Genomic DNA, 22,027 nt, shown 5'->3' on the forward strand with positions numbered 1-22,027 from the left:
GAAAAAAAGGTTTCCACCATTTCTTCAAACTACATACAACACAATTTATAAAAGATCTAAAGTATAAAATAAACATAGTGACCTGAATTGAAATGGGATTTGCAGAACTAGGGAAATTAGTGACGAAGAGCACACTAATACAGCTTTGATTTAATATTAGAAATAGGGACGTGGTTGATAGTTAAATGGCTACCAAGTTTAAAAGTCTAGAGATAAATGCATTGACTATAGAAGAAAACATCCAAAGAATTTAGAGAAAACAATAGCTATTGAAGAGAAAGGTACAGGAAGACAAGGATAATTCATTTCCTCAAAATAGAGAGCATAAACAGAAAATGTTAGGGAAGAAAATCCTTGTCATTAATGACTAAATGTGTAAATACAAATTAAATTTTTGAAAAGAAAATAATCAACACTGTGATACACTGCTATGAAGGTCTCCAACTTCTGGAAGGATTTCTTTTCCCTTGGATTCAGCAGAAACAAAATGTATTAAGAAGGAAAACAGAGGGCTTCCCTGGTGGCGCAGTGGTTGAGAGTCCACCTGCCGATGCAGGGGACACGGGTTCGTGCCGCAATCAAGGAGGATCCCACATGCCGCGGAGCCGCTGGGCCCGTGAGCTGTGGCCGCTGGGCCTGCGCGTCCGGAGCCTGTGCTCCGCAACGGGAGAGGCCACAACAGCAGGGACTTCCCTGGTGGCCCAGTGGTTAAGATTCCACACTCCCAATGCAGGGGGCCTGGGTTGGATCCCTGGTCCCGGAACTAGATCCCACATGATGCAACTAAAGATCCCGCATGCTGCAAATAAAGATCCTGCACGCTGCAACTAAGACCTGGCACAGACAAATAAATAAATAATTTTAAAAAGAAGGAAAACAACCTGTAATATGCTTTCCTAAGATTCCTCCAGAAATATTTAATGCCAGAAGACATGGAAGCAATTCCTACTGTACTAAAAAGAATGACTAAAGGGTATTATGTCTAGTCGAAATATCATTTGGGCAAACAAAGTTAAATCAAGGAATCCAGCATCCATGAAGTCATAGGAATATTCAACACTGCAGGGACTGGGATATGGAAATGAGCTCAACCGAGAAGATATTTACAATTGCCATCAAGAGCCAATATTTTATTTCTTGACAATATAAATTCTACATAAGCAATGTGAAGGAGGCAAAGGAAAAACATAAGACACATCTTTCATAGCCAGAAGAATCCATACTACAATGTTTAATCAAGAAAATATATAGTTTGATATGTAATCGTTCCACAATGTATACATGTATAAAATCATCACGTTGTACACCTTAAAGATATACATTTTTGATTTGTCAGTTATGCCTCAATAAAGCTAGAAAAAACAAAGTTCAATGAACTTAATAAATTTTCTCTTCAATAGTAGAAGGGAATTTTAAGGACCAAACTGTTCATCATTTTTTTAAAAAGATCTGTCATATAATTTCTTCACTTTAATTTACTTCTAAACTTGAACACTCTAGGAACAATTTTTACTTAGAAGACACCTAATTGATGTTTAAGAGACCAATTAAATATTAACTGTAGTTACATTTTGAAGGTGTGATTTGGAAGGGTTGTGTTTTTTGGACATAGCTTTATTTCCAGACATTTTAAATAGTGAGCCTGTTTAATACAGCTCTACATCAAAAAAACAAACAACCCAATCAGAAAGTGGGCAGAAGACCTAAACAGACATTTCTCCAAGAAGATATACAGATGCCCCAAAAGCACATGAATATATTCTCAACATCACTAATTATCAGAGAAATGCAAACCAAAACCACGATGAAGTACCACCTCACACTAGTCAGAATGGCCATCATCAAAAAATCTACAAACAATAAATGCTGGAGAGGGTGTGGAGAAAAGGGAACCCGCCTACACTGTTGGTGGGAATGTAAATTGGTACAACCACTATGGAGAACAGTATGCATGTTCCTTAAAAACCGAAAAATAGAGCTACCATATGATCCAGCAGTCCCACTCCTGGGCGTATATCCAGAGAAAACCATAATTTGAAAAGATACCTGCATCCCAATGTTCATTGCCTCACTGCTTACAATAGCCAAGACATGGAAACAACCTAAATGTCCAGCGACAGAGGAATAGATAAAGAAGATGTGGTACATATATACCATGGAATATTACTCAGCCATAAGAAAAATGAAATAATACCATTTGTAGCAACATGGATGGACCTAGAGATTTTCATACTAAGTGAAGTCAGACAGAGAAAGACAAATATCATATGATATCACTCATATGTGCAATCTAATTTAAAAAATGATGTAAATGAACTTACAAAACAGAAACATACTCAGATTTTGAAAACAAACATATGGTTACCAAAGGGGAAATGTGGGGAGAGGGATAAATTAGGAGCTTGGGATTAACATACACACACTACTGTATATAAGATAGATAACCAACAAGGACCTACTGTATAGCACAAAGAACCCTACCCAACATTCTGTGATAACCTATACCAGAAAAGAATATGAAAAAGAATGAATATATGTATACATATAACTGATCACTATGCTATACACCTGAAACTAACACAACACTGTAAATCAACTATACTCCAATAAAACTTTTTTTTTTTTTTGTGGTACGCGGGCCTCTCACGGTTGTGGCCTCTCCCATTGCGGAGCACAGGCTCCGGACACACAGGCTCAGCGGCCATGGCTCACGGGCCCAGCCGCTCTGCAGCATGTGGGATCTTCCCAGACCGGGGCACGAACCCGTGTCCCCTGCATCGGCAGGCGGACTCTCAACCACCGCGCCACCAGGGAAGCCCCTAATAAAACTTTTTTTAAAGTTTACATTCCTGCAAGATGAGTACATTCTAGGGGCTTCACTGGTGGTGCAGTGGTTAAGAATCCGTCTACCAATGCAGGGGACACAGGTTTGAGCCCTGGTCCAGGAAGATCCCACATGCCGCGGAGCAACTAAGCCCATGCACCACAACTACTGGGCCTGTGCTCTAGAACCCGTGAGCTCACAACTAGAGAAAGCCTGCATGCAGCAATGAAGACCCAATGCAGCCATAAATTAATTAATTAATTTTTTAAAAGATAAGTACATTCTAGAGATCTGCTGTACAATATACTATTCATAGTCAACAATACCATATTACGCATTTAAAAATTTAAGTGGGCATATTTATGTTAAATGTTCTTACCACAAAAAAAGAGAAGCACAAGGAAGCTTTTGGAGGTGATGAGTATATTTATTAGCTTTATTGTGGTGATGCTTTCACAGGTTTCTGTGTCCAGATTCAGACTGTGTACCTTAAATACGTGCAGATTTTTGTGTATCAATTACACCTCAATAAAGAGTTTTTTTTAAAAAAAGAGCCCTCCCAAAGTTACCTCTTTATTAAACATGATTGGGGTTTGAAGGTTGGTCTAGAGGACTCAACTGCCTATGCCCTTAACCAAGGGAGTCCCTAAGAATAGGTGAGGGGGGATATTCTCACATTTTGTTCATCTTCCCACTACTGTCCCTCTACGGGAAGTAGCTGGTACACAGTGTCAGTTTTTGAGGCAGTGGGTTGTCACCATCCATACCTCAGTGGTCTTGTGACCTCACCCACAGGGGAATGGAGTGTACTGACCTGAAAAAATTACAAAGGTAAACAATGGACTCTTCGCATGAGAACAGCAGAAGTTAGCTGTTAGACAGTGGGGTAGATATAGTTCCCTGACTCACTGAAGGAAAAAGGCAGGTTCTCTAACAGAACTTACTACTTGAAGCTTTTTACATCTGAGAGCTTCACTACTCCTGTTAAAATTACTCTGCTGTCTAAATATATTGATGTGAGTTCATTGTACAAACTTTGGAAGGATACCTATGAAAACTGGTAAATTGTTACCTCTTGGGAGGAAGACCCAGAACTGGGAAGATTTAATATGCTTTTAACCTTATTTGAAAAGGTTTATGAAGTTTGGTGGTAAAAAGTGGCTCAAAAATTAAATGTAGGGGCTTCCCTGGCGGCACAGTGGTTAAGAATCCGCCTGCCAATGCAGGGGACAAGGGTTCGAGCCCTGGTCTGGGAAGATCCCACATGCTGCGGAGCAACTAAGCCCGTGCGCCACAACTACTGAGCCTGTGCTCTAGAACCCGTGAGCCACAACTACTGAAGCCTGTGTGCCTAGAGCCCGTGCTCCGCAACAAGAGAAGCCACCACAATAAGAAGCCCACGCACCGCAATGAGGAGTAGCCCCCGCTCGCTGCAACTAGAGAAAGCCCGTGCACAGCAACAAAGACCCAATGCAGCCAAAAATAAATAAATAAAATTTTTAAAAAATGAAATGTATAGTATGACTCTGTTTGGGTACATTTGTATCTGCCTACCTGCTTAGAAAGTTCCTGAAGGGGGCTTCCCTGTTGGTGCAGTAGTTAAGAATCTGCCTGCCAATGCAGGGGACAAGGGTTCGAGCCCTGGTCCTGGAAAATCCCACATGCTGTGGAGCAACTAAGCCCGTGCACCGCAACTACTGAGCCTGTGCTCTAGAGCCTGTGTACCACAACTACTGAGCCCACGTTCCACAGCTAGGGAAGCCCATGTGCCTAGAGCCCATGCTCCGTAACAAGAGAAGCACCGCAATGAGAAGCCCGCACACTGCAACGAACAGTTGCTCCCGCTCACAACTAGAGAAAGCCCGTGCACAGCAACGAAGACCCAAAGCAGCCAAAATAAATAAATAAAAATAAATTTTAAAAAAAAGAAAGGATACAGCTGAAGGATATGGCTATTCCTGAAGGATACGGCTATTATAAGCTACTGGATATAGCTCAGGGTAGGATAATTTCAGGTGGCTTTTTCTAATTTTTTGTATTCTATTTATATGCTTTGCTATTTATTAGATTTACATTTTCTGACTATAAACACATCTTCAGGGAGCAGATTTGAAAAGCAGATAGATACAGAAAACAAACTGGTACATAGAGGGGAGGGGGCTGGGAGGGTTGAACAAAACAGGTTAAATAGATTAAGAGGTACAAACCTCCAGCTATACAATAAATAAATCAGAGGGATGTAATGTACACATAAGGAATATAGTCAATAATATTGTAACAACTTTGAATGGTGACGGATAGTAACTGGACTTTTTTTTTTTTTTTTTTTTTTTTTTTTTTTTTTTTTTTTTTTTTTGCTGTACGCAGGCCTCTCACTGCTGTGGCCTCTCCCGTTGCGGAGCACAGGCTCCGGACACACAGGCCCCGCGGCCATGGCTCGCGGGCCCAGCCGCTCCGCGGCACGTGGGATCCTCCGGGATCATAACTGGACTTATTGTGGTGATTGTTTTATAATGTATAAAAATATCGAATCACTATGTCATACACCTGAAACTAACATAATATTGTATGTTAATTATAACTCCAAAAAAAAGCAATTTTCAGCTTTCAAAAAAGGTGGGTGTGTGAGACGTCCTAGCCAAGTTTCTCTATCGCCTACCAAGTCCTACTGCATAGCCACAGAGACACAGACACAGACACAGACAGACACACAGACAGACACACACACACACACACACACACACACACACACACGCCCGCCCCAGTACCCTCTCATTTCATGCCAGAGGTTTAAAGCAAGCATCACTAAACAAAGACCTGTCCCATAAGATGGTTTTCCTTGAATTATAGGCCATGTTCTTTTCATTTGAAATATTTTTCAACAGTTAAGAGTTGAAAGATACAAACATTCCAGATCCCGGACTTCTCTTCTCCCATCAGAAGATCTGGAAACACTGGGACCTCATTAACATAAAAAAGTCAGCAACAGTTTAATAGGGATACCCAATAATCTATTTTTGGCTAGGACTGGAGACAAACTGATATCTTTTTCCCATAAGACAAGTTGTAACTGTCTGGAAGGTAACATGAGCTGAGGAATAGTAATGAACCTCAATACACATTTTGTCTACAACTGGCAACTACTTTGCACATTTGTATTTCCTGGCTTGATGGTCCCTGTACATATTTGAGTCTTTCTAGATGGATGGAGAACATACAAGGGATGGAAAAGATATGAGAAAAGATCCCAGCATTTAGACTTGGCTACATTTGGCTTAGCATCTTCGCTCTGCTACCTAAGAGACTTTGGACTAGACCCATGATCTTGGTAATTTCTCTTAACGTCTCAGATACTACATTTCTTTCAGTTGGAGTAATTACATCTATCTCAGAGATGTTTGGTGATCATCTTAATGAGCCAATGAACATGATATACTTGGCAGAGTACTTAGTATATTAATTCTCCATAATCTTTGCACACACGTCCACAGATTTCTTTGGCCAGATCTTACAGCTCTATGGCAAAGTGTCATGCTTGGAATCTACATTAGCTTGAGCACTTTCTTTGGCTGGGTCTAATCCTTTGGCTGGCTGCTTTCCTAAGAGAAGGATGGAAGAAAATTGGGTAGAATCAGAAAGTCACAAGACAGGACAAGACTCACATCTAGTCTATCACTGGTCTTCTTATGGCTTCCAGATCTGAAGGCTCTTAGTTTGTCAAAACCATAAGGCTTCCTAGAAACTGTCCCCCTCCCTACCCACGACTCACGGTTTCATCTGGCATTGATCTCACAGAGATCTTTACGATGGATAGAAGATGCTGAACATCATATTCCAGATGTGCTGTGCCTCATTAGAGGTTGTCAAGAGGTTAACCAGATCTTCTTTGGCTGTCCTTAGATCAAAACTTGGGATCTCTGACAGTCTTATCTCCAGACACTCTTGTCCAAGGTGATTCTTCAAACTCATAAATTCCTTTTAATTAAGCTTCTCTAGATGCCACAGCAAGTCAAAGTCAGTAGAATCTGATTCTGCCATCTTGCATTTCCAGCAGGGTCAGTCTTAGAACCTCCAGGACCAAGGAATTGTGGGATCTAGAAAATAAAGATGGAATCAGAGAAGCCAACTACACAGTAGCATCAATTTATTTGAAGTTAACATAGTAGAAAATGCCTGTGGTCTGAGATGACCACAAATGACCCTATCATGGGATTAATGCATACCATTCAATACTGTTCATTCAATACCATTCCTATACTTCCAAATACTTGAATGCATCCATCAACAATATAGCATTGTGGGTTTATTTAAAATTACATAAGATACCACGTTAAATGCATTATTCTGCAAGTTTTTTCATTGTTAGTCTATGTTGATATACATAAATATATATATATAACAGAGATTGAAAAAATATATATAACCAACATGGAAAGTACTTGCAAAACAATGCATTTGGTGTGATACATACATGTGTATGTATATAGATGTATATGTGTGTATATGTATTTACATGGATAGACTAACAGAGAAAGTACGTATATACAATGAAATACATATATACAATGCCATTCTGTGTGTCAAGTTAAAAAACAAAGATATATGTGTTTATGTATATATACATACATAAAACAGGTGTAATATAATATATAAGTATTTAAACCAGATATAAATGCATCTATGTCTATCTATACCTATATATATTATATAGATATAAACCTTGTTTTTTAATCTCATAGAGCATCTGTGTGTGCGCATATATATATGCACACACACTCATGCACGCACACACACACACTTCATTTGAACTATCTATTCCTTTTTTTTTTTTTGCTGTGCCGTTTGGCTTGTGGGATTTTAGTTCCCTGACCAGGGATTGAACCTAGGCCCCTCGACAGTGAGAACACAGAATCTTTTTTTTTTTTTTCTTTTTTTTTTTGCGGTATGCGGGCCTCTCACTGTTGTGGCCTCTCCCGTTGCGGAGCACAGGCTCCGGACGCACAGGCTCAGCGGCCATGGCTCACGGGCCCAGCCGCTCCGCGGCATGTGGGATCCTCCCAGACCGGGGCACGAACCCGTATCCCCTGCATCGGCAGGCGGACTCTCAACCACTGCGCCACCAGGGAGGCCCGAGAACACAGAATCTTAACCACTGAACCGCCAGGGAATTCCCTGAACTATCTATTCCTCTGTCGTTAGGCATTTAGGTGGTTTCTAATATTAAACATCACTACAATGTACAGACTTGCAAATCTTTTTGTACAATAGTCTGAGTATTTATAGTAGCTACCTAGAAATGTAAATGTAGCATATGCAGTTACAAAGGCAACCAATAGAAGGAGAAAAGTATAACAAGAGAGGTGGGTTAAGTGAGGAATGCACATGTATGCAAGCTAAACTAACATAATAAGACAATAGTACACAATGTGTAAAATCAATATAACAAATATCAGTGAGTTAAGCTGCTGGTATCAATGAATATGTAGGGGTTGAAAAGGGAATAAACCACCAGCTGAACAAAAGATATGTTTGTCTTCATCAGTAAACCTTCAAATGGGAGTTTCCCTATTGATGGGAAGGCTCTGTTGATCCCAAGAAATCCGGCTTTAAACGTCCAAGTCTAGCAATGCTGATGTTGAATCTATCACTGCATCAATCAAGTAGTGATTGATGATTCCTGCTCCTGGACCTTTCCTTCCTCCCAGGCCATCCCTCTCAGGATACAAGGCTCCCATCTCACAGTTCGGGAGAACCTAAAGTTTAAACTGAGTTTTGAGTTGACTGTGGCATAGGACTAGATTTTGATATTATTGGTACTGAGACTGTCAACTAAGTGACAAAAAAAAATTGGCCCAGGGTAAGTATTTATCCGGGTGTGGGAAAAGATTTTGCATCCAAGAGTAAATTTGAACAGCCAGCTAAAACGATGTTTTCTGATTCTATCTCATGAGTTGTGCTTGTTCGGTGGAACAAGTGGAAAAAATAAGCTTAAAATTTAAAAGAGTAGTGTATACGTGGCAGACAAGACTCTCCAAGTTAGCCCCTGCAGAGCTGTAAAATCACTCCATCAACAAAAGCTGCAATCCTGGCACTGTCCCCAGATGAACATCGAGTAATTCTCTTTTGCCTCGATGTCCAAGTTTTGGGTCATTTCTCTGGAGTTGCTAGTATTACCTCTCTGCATGACTCACTGCATCTCCCACTCTTCCCCACAAACTCCACCTTGATTCTCCTCTTCGCACCGGACCTTATGACTTCTAGGGCTCTACTCTTCTTCCTCTTCCTCCAAATGAAGATTTCCTGGGGGTGGTAGCTAGAAGGAAAGTTTAAGGATGGAAGTATTTCACTCCTGATCTCCCGTGCCGTCAGTTTAGGAGTTAAGGTTGGGAAATTCAGCAACCCAAGTGTCCACTGGCAGAGGAATGGATGAACAAAACATGGTCTATCCATACTATGAAATATTAGTCAGCCTTAAAAAGCAAGGAAATTCTAGGTCATATGGTAGTTCTATTTTTAGTTTTTTAAGGAACCTCCATACTGTTCTCCACAGTGGCTGTATCAATTTACATTCCCACCAACAGTGCAGGAAGGTTCCCTTTTCTCCACACCCTCTCCAGCATTTACTGTTTTTAGAGTTTTTGATGATGGCCATTCTGACCAGTGTGAGATGATATCTCATTGTAGTTTTGATTTGCATTTCTCTAATGATTAGTGATGTTGAGCATCCTTTCATGTGTTTCTTGGCAATCTGTATATCTTCTTTGGAGAAATGTCTATTTAGATCTCCTGCTCATTTTTGGATTAGGTTGTTTGTTTTTGTGATATTGAGCTGCATGAGCTGCTTGTAAATTTTGGAGATTAATCATTTGTCAGTTGCTTCATTTGCAAATATTTTCTCCCATTCTGAGGGTTGTCTTTTCATCTTGTTTACCCAGCAATCCCACTACTGGGCATATACCCTAAGAAAACCATAATTCAAAAAGAGTCTTGTACCAAAATGTTCATTGCAGCTCTATTTACAATATCCAGGACATGGAAGCAACCTAAGTGTCCATCGACAGATGAATGGATAAAGAAGATGTGGCATATATATACAATGGAATATTACTCAGCCATAAAAAGAAATGAAATTGAGTTATTTGTAGTGAGGTGGATGGACTTAGAGTCTGTCATACAGAGTGAAGTAAGTCAGAAAGAGAAAAACAAATACCATCAGCTAACACATGTATATGGAACCTAAAAAAAAGAAAAGAAAGAAAATGGTCATGAAGAACCTAGGGGCAAGACGGGAATAAAGATGCAGACCTACTAGAGAATGGACTTGAGGATACGGGGAGGGGGAAGGGTAAGCTGGGACAAAGTGAGAGAGTGGCATGGACATATATACACTACCAAACGTAAAACAGATAGCTAGTGGGAAGCAGCCGCATAGCACAGGGAGATCAGCTCGGTGCTTTGTGAGCACCTAGAGGGGTGGGATAGGGAAGGTGGGAGGGAGGGAGATGCAAGAGGGAAGAGATATGGGGACATATGTATATGTATAACTGATTAACTTTGCTATAAAGCAGAAACTAACACACCATTGTAAAGCAATTATACTCCAATAAAGATGTTTAAAAAAAAAGCAAGGAAATTCTAAAACATGCTTCAATATGGATGAACCTTGAAGACATTATGCTCAGTGAAGTACCCCCATCACAAAAGGACAAATATTGTGGGATTCCACTTCTATGAGCTATCTGGATTAGTCAGATTCAGAAAGAAAGCAGAATGCTGGTTACCAGGTGCTGGGGAGGGAGGGGAAAATGGGGAGTTATTGTTTAATGGGAAGATAAAAGTTCTGGAGATGGATGGTGGTGATGGTTGCACAACAGTGTGAATGTACTTAATCCTACAGAACTATATACTTTGTAATGGTTATATGGTAAATTTTTATTATGTCTATTTTACTACCAAAAAAAATCCCAAGAGAAAAAGGTTGGGAAAATTTCTTACTCTCTCATCTGTGAAACTAAGAAGACAGAAGATATACTGCCAGAGTTTTTATGGATTGTTATAGGATAAAAAGCAGCTTGAAAAACCAAATAACTTATTCCCATAGCTATACCTTAATTATGTTAATGAGGTGTCCATTTCCACACCCAAAGAAGCACGATAACTGTTTCCCCTAAATGGGTCTCTTTCCCTCAAAAGTAGAGGTCAGTAAAAAAGGAGAAGGATGTTCTGATAAAGTATTGAGCTATGCAGGGGTGGGGGGTGGGTGGGATGAATTGCGAGATTGGGATTGACACATATACACTATTGATACTATGTATAAAATAGATAACTAATGAGAACCTACTGTAGAGCACAGGGAACTCTACTCAGTGCTCTGTGGTGATCTAAATGAGAAGGAAATCCATAAAAGAGGGGATTTATGTATATGTATAGCTGATTCACTTTGCTGTACAGTAGAAACTAACAATGTTGTAAAGCAACTATACTCCAATAAAAAAGTATTGAACTATAAAACATCTAACTTACAAGCTTAGAATCTTGAGAGATGGCAGATTTGAAGAGAATTATTAACTTAAGAGTGACATTTTCCACCTGTTTACCATTCACACATTTTGTAGAATTTTTGCAACATCTTGTGTTGGTGCTATCAGACCCATTTTGTAAACAGAAAATTGGTTTAAAGGGTGTAAATCACTGCTACCTAGCTAAGAAGCAGTGATGCCATGATCAAAATCCATTATGAGGGGTTCCATTCCACAGAAGCTCTTTATCTTGCCAGATTCAACTATAAGGGAACCTTTTCTCAACCATGGCTCCTCCATCACTCTTGTTTCTTTCGCACAAAGGGGATTCCATCTCTTTCTTCGACCCTGAACTATATACTAATCCTTTTTCCTAGATGCACCCTAGTCCTGGCCACATCTACCCAAGCTTTCAAGATGGCAAAGTAGTGGGTGAGTGGAGGAAATGGAGCGTGAAACATAGGGAGGGTGGGTAAAAGAGAGGTGAAAGGGTGAGTGAGTGAAGTTGAAGAGATGAACAATTCTGCTATCACCTTCCCCATAATCATGGACTTGAAATTAGTATACAATCGGTCACAAGCTATTTGCTCCTTCTTGGGTCATGGAATGCATAACCTGAGGTGAGCCTGGAGAAGCAATTCAGCAGTAAAGGGTCATGCAAATTTCTTTAATCCCATCACCTCTTTTCCTGAATCACCACTCCCCCTCCATGTGGGGTAGAACTACTATTGATTCTCCAAGCCCCAAAAAGTCACCTTGGCATTACTGTGATGTGGCTTTGAAAACCCTTGACTATTCTAAAAATGTTGTTTTACTTTGATATAATTCAAGTAACTTCATGACAAATTCAGGAACTCTAGAATAACAAAATTCCTAAAATATTATGAAAATAGTAATCAAGAATTTATGGATCCAGCACTAACAAAAATACTGCTGTTTTTTTTAAAGAAACAATGAATTTGGGGATAGTCTTAGATTTAGGATTAACAAATGGATAGTTTGTCAGATTATCAGAAATAATGTTTCAACCCTCCCACACTTCAGACTATACTACAAAGTTACAGCATAGCATTGGCACAAAAACAGAATATGGATCAATAGAATAGAGAGCCCAGAAATAAAGCCACACACATATAGCCAATTAATCTTCGACAAAGGAGGCAAGAATATACAATGGGAAAAAGACAGTCTCTTCAGCAAGTGGTGTTGGGAAAGCTGGACAGCCTCATGTAAAGTGATGAAGTTAGAACACACCCTCACACCATGCACAAAAATTAACTCAAAATGGCTTAAATATAAGATGTGATACCATAAACTTTTAGAAGAGAACATAGGCAAAACATTCTCTGACATAAATCATACCAATGTTTTCTTAGGTCAGCCTCCCAAGGTGATAGAAATAAAAGCAAAAATAAACAAACAGGACTTAATCAAACTTACAAGCTTTTGTACAGCAAAGGAAACCATAAAAAAGACAAGCTACAGACTGGGACAAATTTTTTGCAGATGATGAGACCAACAAGGACTTAATTTCCAAAATATACGAACAGTTCATATAACTCAATAACAAAAAACAAACAACCCAATCAAAAAATGGGCAGAAGACCTTAATAGACATTTCTCCAAAGAAGACATAGAAATGGCCAAGAGGCACATGAAGAGATGCTCAACATCGCTAATTATTAGAGAAATGCAAATCAAAACTACAATGAGGTACCACTTTGCACTGGTCAGAATGGCCATCATGGGACTTCCCTGGTGGTGGAGTGGTTAAGAATCCGCCTGCCAATGCAGGGGACAAGGTGTTTGAACCCTAGTCCGGTAAGATCCCACATGCCGCGGGGCAACCAAGCCCGTGCACCACAACTACCGAGCCTGTGAGCCACAACTACAAAAGCCCCCGTGCCTAGAGCCCGTGCTCTGCAACAAGAGAAGCCACCGCAAGGAGAAGCCTGCACACAACAACGAAGAGTAGCCCGTCTCGCCGCAACTAGAGAAAGCCCATGCACAGCAATGAAGATCCAATGCAGCCAAAAATAATTAATTTTTTTTAAAAAGCTCAATTATTTGACTCACTTTCTCTGTAATCTGTTTCAAATCATTCTCAGTATCTTTGTGTTTAAATCAGTAAAGTATGGATGTCTCTACCTATAGGGTTTTGACGATTCAGACACTATGAAGGTGTTTTAATAAATTATGAAATTCAAAATAAAGTATCCAACTGGGCCCTGAGACTACTTCTGGTAGATTTTGCTTGTCGAATAATAGGATAAGAAAGCATCTTGGTGTTAGGGCAAGGGAGAGAAAATGACCAGCTGATAAGTTCCTATTTTTCATACACATTTCATGCATGACATCATCGATTTCACATCATATCCTGTGTGGGATCCATGTGCCTCAATATTTTCAGGTCACTGAATTACGTTTTAGATATAACACAGCCAAGGATCATTCAAAGGTAGATGCAAAGGCCAAAATTGGGTCTATTTGCATATTAAGACTCAGTCTAGATGTCCATCGGGCTTATTTCATCACAATATAATTATGGAATTATAATTACATCTATCCCACCTCTCAATCCATGAGAAATAAAGCTCTTGGCTTACTCAAGACATTTTTATATGCTTTGTTTTATTGAATCCTCTTAACAGCCCCCAAAATGAAAAATCATTATACCAAGGGAAAAAAAAATTTAAGGTAGAGCCAATGTAGGATCTTGGGCCAAATATAGTATTAGGTTAGGATTCTGGAGACTGGGTACTTAAGATGCTGCCTATTACAAACTGAACCAGCATTCTAGAAGCAATGGCTCATTTGTCCCCAAGAACAGTAATTCCCAAGCAACATATGGGTCAGGAACTCCTGGTGGTTGTACTCCAAGGATGTTCCATGGTAAAGCTGTGGCATATCATCATTGGATCACCACCACCATCTGTCTTCAGGGTCATTAAAATCCCACTGAGACTTGATTCTCAAAAAGGACCCCTTCTCCTGCAATTTCTCCAACTCTGCTCTTACTATAGAGTACAAGTCTTTTTCGAGCCTGCAAAAAATAGAGAGATAGAAGGAGAAGAGATGATGATGGAATGGGATGATAAAATAGGCGTCCCATAGAAAAGCTACCTTTTGTTTACCCTCGTATTGTATATCTCTACCTCCAACTTTACCCAGAGAGATTGGGAAGGCTATCTGAAGGCACAAGAACCCCTTCCCAGAGAAAGACAAAACCACAAAAGAAAAAAGATGGGAAGTCCCCAGGAAAGATGATGAAATAAACATAGGACAGGGTAACTCAGGTCATCATCACTGTATATAAATCTGATTCCTCTCATCTGTATTATTAATATATGTTTAACAGACTTTTGACAAAGTCTTCACATGTTCTTCTTTGAGAAGAGGTTAGAGTCTGGTTACCCAGTAAGAAGTCCTCTCTACAACTTGAATCTCACACACAATTAGCAAGGGGTGGCTTGTCCATCCATGGTGGTCACCATCCCAGAACTTTTAAAAACGCATGACTTAAAATTGTGCCCACCTAGAGGAGTGGGATAGTGAGGGTGGGAGGGAGGGAGATGCAAGAGGGAACAGATATGGGAACATATGTATATGTGTAACTGATTCACTTTGTTATAAAGCAGAAACTAACACACCATTGTAAAGCAATTATACTCCAATAAAGATGTTTTAAAAAAAATTGGTGCAGCCACTATGGAGAACAGTATGAAGGTTCTTTTAAAAAACTAAAGTTACCATCTGATCCTGCAATCCTACTCCTGGGCATATATCCAGAGAAAAATCTAATTCAAAAAGACACATGCACCCCTATGTTCATAGCAGCACTATTTACAATAACCAAGACATGGAAGCAACCTAAATGTCCATCAACAGATGAATGGATAAAGAAGATGTGGCACATATTACAATGGAATATTACTCAGCCATAAAAAAGAATGAAATAATGCATTTGCAGCAACATGGATGGACTTAGAGATTATCATATTAAGTGAAGTAAGTCAGACAAATATATCACTTATATGTGGAATCTTAAGAAAAAAAATATATACACACACATATATGTGTGTATACACACTCACACACACAAATGAACTTGTATCTACAAAACAGAAATAGACCCACAGAGGTAGAAAATCAACTTTACAGTTACCAAAGTGGTAGGGATAAATTAGGAGCTTGGGATTAACATATATACACTACTATATGTAAAATAAACAACAAGGACCTATTGTATAGCATAGAGAACTATACTAAATATTTTGTAATAACTTTTAAGGGAAAAGAATCTGAAAAAGAATAGATGTAGATACAGTAATGTAAAACTGAATCACTGTGCTTTACACCTGAAACTAACACAACATTGTAAATCAACCGTACTTCAATTTTTTTAAATGTATGACCTAGGCGTGAATTTAGTAATATAAAATCCTCAATGTACAGATTTTGACCAACTTCCCAAAGTAGGCAAGGTTCCTTGGTATCCAAGAGGATTTCTGCTAAAATGTGCTTAGTTTAATGTCTTTCTCAAAAAAAATAAATAAATAAAACCACTGCTTACCTTTCTGATCTCATCTCCAGAATACTCAATCAGGTGGAGAGTAATGCTCTTCTTTCAACACCTCCAAGGGTAACACAAAGCTTGGTCCAACCTCAGAGCCTTTGCACATGCTACTGCAACTTCCTTAGAACGCACTATCCCTCACCTCCAGTCACTGTTCACGTTTCCCTCCTGAAACATGGATTCCTCCCTCTCAGCCTCGTTGGGACTCAAGATCAATGACACCATCAGAGACGAGACTTCCCTTATTACCCTGATCACCCTTGTTTTCTATACCACAACCTGGAGTTTCCTTCACAGCATTAATGGCAACTAACACTGCTTTTATATGTCTCAGATTTGCCATCTCCCTAAGAGGAATCCACACCCCTGAGGACAAGGCTCATGACCATTTGTTTCCCACTGACTACATGGCGCATAGTCAGCCCTGAAAAGGAATTTGCTGAGTGAATGTCTGTTGAGTGAAACAGAGTAGGTACTAAAATGAGAAAATTGAGGGGACTCACTGCCAAAATACAAACACGTCTATAGGACCACGCCATCCAATAGGGTAGTCAGTAGCCACATGTGGCTATTTAAGTTAATTCAGCCTAAATAAAGTTTAAAAGTCAGTTCCTCCATCACACGAAGCACGTTTCAAGTACCTGCACGCGGCTAGTGGCTACTCTATTGGACAAGGCAGATACAGACCACCTCCTTCGTTACCGAGAGTTCTGTTGGCCATCATCGCCCTAGGAAATTGAACACAGGATAACCTGCATGCTCACTTTAGAACATCATCCCATCCATCCCCATCTCGGCAGCTGCTTCCCCATGTCAGCAGGGATTACCCGAGTTTCCGTAGTTTGCACGTCGATTTTTTCAAGGACGTCCACAGCGTGTTGACTCCCTCTGGCCCCAGGTCATTCCCTAGAAGGTTCAGATTAGCCAGGCTTTTACTGCTTCCGAGAACTGAGGACAGAGGCCAGCAGCAATCAGGTGTCAGATTGCATTTCTCCAACCTAGGGGTGAGTGGGACAGAAGCGTGAAAGGTGGTCCCCCAAGACAGAGAAATTAGAAATAAAAGGTGATTCAAGATTTAGGGGGAATAGACTACTGAAACAGACTGGCTAACACACACCAGACACGTTTCCAAGTGCTGACACGTAACTCACTTAATCCATATACCAATCCTCTAAAAGGTAGAGGACATCTTAAACCCCATCTGACAAATGAGGAAACTGAAGCTTAGCCTGCCCAAACATGAAAGAAACAATTTTAGTCTAAAGTGGATGCGTTCATTTAAAAGGCCCTGGAAGGGACTAAAATAGCATTACTACCCCTACACGACACTTCTTCCACCTTATTTCTAAATTTAACGATACAAAAATCTAAAAATATAGTTGGGGGCCTCCCTGGTGGCGCAAGTGGTTGAGAGTCCGCCTGCCGATGCAGGGGATACGGGTTCGTGCCCCGGTCTGGGAGGATCCCATATGCCGCGGAGCGGCTGGGCCCGTGAGCCATGGCCGCTGAGCCTGCGCGTCCGGAGCCTGTGCTCTGCAACGGGAGAGGCCACAACAGTGAGAGGCCCGCATACCGCAAAAAAAATAAATAAATAAATAAATAAATAAAATAAAAATATAGTTGGCTAGCTACTAGGAATACAAAAACAAAAGTGACAAAATGTATTACATCAGTTTAACACAGTGGAAATTTCCATCTAAGTCTATAAAGAAATGTGGTCTGTGGCTATTCATGCAAAATTTGATGTGCAAAGAGTAGAGAGAAGGGATGTGTTTCCATAGGTTGGAAGAGGTTGGGTAGACGCCAGGGGTGCTTCAGGATAAAGGCACCATTTGTTGGACAGGAAGAGCATGATGAGAAAAACACGGGCTCCAGTGTCAAACAGGTGTGCACCAACCTCTCAGGTCTAACACCCCCAGAAGGGCTTTTACCACTATTTATATATCATTGACCTTGATCGTATTCCTTTAATAGTGTTCCTTCAGTCTTCTAGGCCTGTGTTTCTCAATCAGGAGTGATTTTTCCCCACAGAGATTTGGTGATGTCTTAAGACTGGGGAAGTGCTAATGGCATCTGGTGGGTAGAGGCCAGGGATGCAGCTCATCATCCTACAGTGCACAGGACAGCCTGCCACCACCAAGGATTACCCAGCCCAAAATATCAGTAGTGCTGAGATTGAGAAACCCTGGTCTAGATGGTAAAGATGGAACCCAGTGTACACAAATATGGGACCTGCAGGGAGCTGCTTTAAGGCTACAACACTGGAGAATGAGACTGGATGGAAGTGAACCGAGTATCAGGAAAGAATTCATCCTTGAAGACAATGCAGTAACTTTTGGCAGATGTTTTACTGTTTTCTGCCTCTGGGGAGAAGAGCTTAGATAGACAGAGGGCTTAAAACCAGACCTCATTATTTTAAAAGCATACCTATGACCCTGATTGACTTGTATAAATCTTGTGGCTAAAGAATATTGATAAAGAATATTGCACCTGAAGATGCTTCTTGAAGGATAGAAATGTGGTGAAAAACAAATGGCCTCTGACTTATTTCAATTAGCATAATGCCCTCAAATTACATCCATGTCACAAATAGCAGGCTTTCCACAGAGGAAGACAATTACTGTACGATATCACTTATATGTGAAATCTAAAAAAGCCAAACTCAAAGAAACAGAGTAGAATGGTGGTTTCCAGGGATGAGGGAAGGGGGGAAAAGGGGAGATATTGGTCCAAAGGTACAAACTTCCAGTTGTAAGATGAATAGATTCTGGGGATCAAATGTACAGCATGGTGACTATAGTTAACATACTGTTTTATATACTTGATAGTTATTAAGAGCATAAATCTTAAATGTTCTCATGACCAAAAAGAAAGGGCAACTCTGTGATGGGATGGAGGTGTTACCTGACGTAGGGTGGTCATCATTTTGCAATAGATAAATGTATCTAATCCGAAGGCTGTACACCTTAAACATACACAATGTTATGTATCCATTATATCTCAATAAAGCTGGAAGAAAAAGGAATTGGCTTTTGGACTAGGTCCCTGTCCCCATCTTAATTTAGCTAAATGAGCTCCTTGACTCAGTTTCCTCCTCAGTAAAATGGGTATAAAAGTAGCAACCTCCTCATGCCTCCATGCTGGAGTATGAAGTGATGATTGTAACATGCTTCCCGTTTCCAAGCACACAGTAAGCATTCAAGCGATACCTGGCCCTACAGAATTTTTTCCTACATAGTCTTATCCCCTTTCCCTACACCTATCACTCGGTTCCAACCACATGTTATTAAATTTCCCTGCAAAATCCACCTCTGAGCCCTTGTATACGCTGTCACCCTTTGCCAAGAGCTTTGCCCCATTCTTTTAAGGGGCAAGAACTCAAGTTTCAAGCCTCAGGGCCTAAGCTCCTCAGCACAGTTTTCCCCAAGCACCTAGGCAGTTTGTGAGAACAACCAGAGCCATTGCCTATGTGAAAAATTGCTATCATCTGAGCCACGTTTCACCAAACATCCTATTACTTGAGGTTAAGCCACCTTAGTTTGCTGAGCAAATAAATGCATCACATTGTGGTTAAAAATCAGTCTTCCCCTTAGATGGGAAAGATTCACAGGGTAGAAAACATGTAACACTGTCCCCCCTCCCCGGGACCTACTCTCCAAAATGTACTGATTAAAAGAAATAATATTTACAATAGATCAAGGATGGGGCTAATAAGAGTTAAACACTTTCTCTAAACTTGGAGCTTATTGTCAAGCAGAAGATATTCTTAAAAGGAGAACATGTCCATCATTTCCCACCTTCTTAACCAACACCCCCACTCCGCCAACAAGGAACGATTTATTATTCCCTCCCCAGCCCAAGAGTAGAGACAGGGGACTTCCCACAAAAAGGAAAACATTGACTCTTGCTATAGATAGATAATAGATAAATAATGATAGGTAGGTAGGTAGATAGGGATTGTAACATATATCCATAGATAAGAGATGTATACATAGATGATAGACAGAGATAGATACAGATAGATGAGAGAGATGAGAGATTATAGAATAAATCTTTCAGGCAGAATGTAAACTATCGCTGACTCTAGTTAAAAGGTTAAGGGTAATTCTTTGTATCACTTTTGCACCTTTTCTGTAAATTCAATATATTACCAGAATAAAAAGTAACCAACAACAACAAAAAAAGAAAAGTAGCGACTCACCCAAGCGTTTCCAGTGCACAACTTGGACGTTTCAGAATCCTGCACAGCTCTCTCACCCCATCATCCTGGACATTATTTTTCCCAACATCCAGAATTTTCACATTACGATTGTACTTGAGGGCGTGAGTAAGCTCCCGACAGCCCTCCACCGTGAAAGAACAATCTGACAAGCTGCAAAATAAAAAAACATACGAAAGAGGGAAAAGTAATCCTTGAATCCTTAGTCTCCGTATATTTCAGCCCACCTCACTTTCTTCTAAGGAAGAAAGATGCCAAAACCAGACTTCTTCTCCCGAGCCCTAGAAGGAGGAGGGTGCTGGTTAGGAGGTCTGAACCCCTGGGTGATCTATTTACCTGTGAAAAGAAGAAAGTAGAAGGAACAGCCATGGAGCCCTCTCCCTCCCTCCCCAGGCCATCAACAGGCTTGTCTATGTGAAGGGCCTCTCTCTGGGACACTGACCACCAGAGCACCCAGACTCTTTTGCTAACAGAGAACACGTTTTTCCACCTTTGAGCTCAACATTTGAGCTGAAAACGACAGCAGGACTCTCACTTAAGGGCAGATCTAAATTCCTGAGAATGAATTATTATACCAAATAAGTTCAAGCTGAGTAATCCAGGTAAACACTTGGAGAGAGAAAGAGAGAATTAAAGGATGGGCAAGTGGAAAGGGAGAGACACAGAGATGAAAGAGAACAGAGACACAGAGAGAAACTAAGATACACAGAAGGGGAGGAGAGAGACATGAAATAACTAAAGAATGCCACCTTAAGTAGGAGGTGTACATAAGGCAAAAATCCTTAAGACATAAAAGGAAAAGTTTGGCTTCATGAAAAATGTCCACATGGTTAAAACTCTCAAGAGCCAGGCCTAAGGGGACTGCCAGCAAGATAAACAACCTGTGTAAATTATACCCCAAAGGTCTCCATTTCCCTACCGAAGAATGCCTACAAGTCAGTAGGAAAAGAAACCCAAAAACCCAATAGGAAAAAAATAGTCAAGTTTTATCAAAAGGTTTTTCATTTGGAAGTTTACACAAATGGTTTTCAACATTTGAAAGCTGCTCAAGTCCATTCTTATTCACAGGATGCAAATATACAAGGACTTTGAGTTTACCAAGGAAAGTATATGACCCTCGGGCCTGGACCCAAAATAAGCTTGGGGGTTTAGATGAAAGGAGATTGGCTGTGAATCAATACTTGTTGAAGTCGGGTAATGGAGTAGATTAAATACTACTCTGTCTACTTTTGCCTAAGTTTCAGTATTTCCATGGGAGAATAAAAATAGGTTGAGCCATCATTTTTCTACCTCTCAAACTGACAAAGATCAAGGAGGTTTGGTAACACTGTATGTGAAGGTGTGGATAACAGGTGCTCTTGGCTGGTGGCAGTGTAATATAGGGAAGGACAATGTGGCAGTGTGTGTGAATTTTGATTGTTATGCTGAGGGAAGTAAGTCAGATGGAGAAAGACAAATATATGATATTGCTTATAGGTGGAATCCTAAAAAATGGTATAAATGAACTTATTTACAAAACTGAAATAGAGTCACAGATGTGGAAAACAAACTTATGTTTACCGGGGGGAAAGGAGGGGAGGCATAAATTGGGAGATTGGGATTGACACACACACACTACTGTACATAACACAGATAACTAATGAGAACCTCCTGTATAGCACAGGGAACTCTGCTCAATACTCTGTAATGATCTATATGGGAAAAGAATCAAAAACGAGTGAATATATGTATAGCTGATTCACTTTGCTGTATACCTGAAACTAACACAACATTGTAAATTAACTGTACTCCAATAAAATTTTTAAGAATGGCCCAACAAAAAAAATAAATTAAAAAATTTTTGATTGCAGATACCCTTTGATCCAGCCATTCTATTTCTAGGAACTTAC

The 22,027-nt window shown here is 40.2% G+C and overlaps 1 protein-coding gene across 1 annotated transcript in view; it reads right to left on the reverse strand.

Moving 5' to 3' along the window:
• Window positions 1-16,742: 16,742 nt before the first annotated feature.
• The window catches only part of NLRP13 (NLR family pyrin domain containing 13), a 31,795-nt gene continuing 26,510 nt past the window's right edge, over window positions 16,743-22,027 (reverse strand). Inside the window, exons 9-10 of the mRNA XM_060085055.1 lie at window positions 20,121-20,291; window positions 16,743-16,917 (exon numbers count right to left, since the gene is read on the reverse strand). Of these exons, the coding sequence (XP_059941038.1) occupies window positions 16,743-16,917; window positions 20,121-20,291 (346 nt within the window). The remainder of the gene's footprint in view (window positions 16,918-20,120; window positions 20,292-22,027) is intronic.

The sequence above is a fragment of the Mesoplodon densirostris genome, chromosome 19 (assembly GCF_025265405.1).
Source record: "Mesoplodon densirostris isolate mMesDen1 chromosome 19, mMesDen1 primary haplotype, whole genome shotgun sequence".
NCBI classification, from domain to species: domain Eukaryota; kingdom Metazoa; phylum Chordata; class Mammalia; order Artiodactyla; family Ziphiidae; genus Mesoplodon; species Mesoplodon densirostris.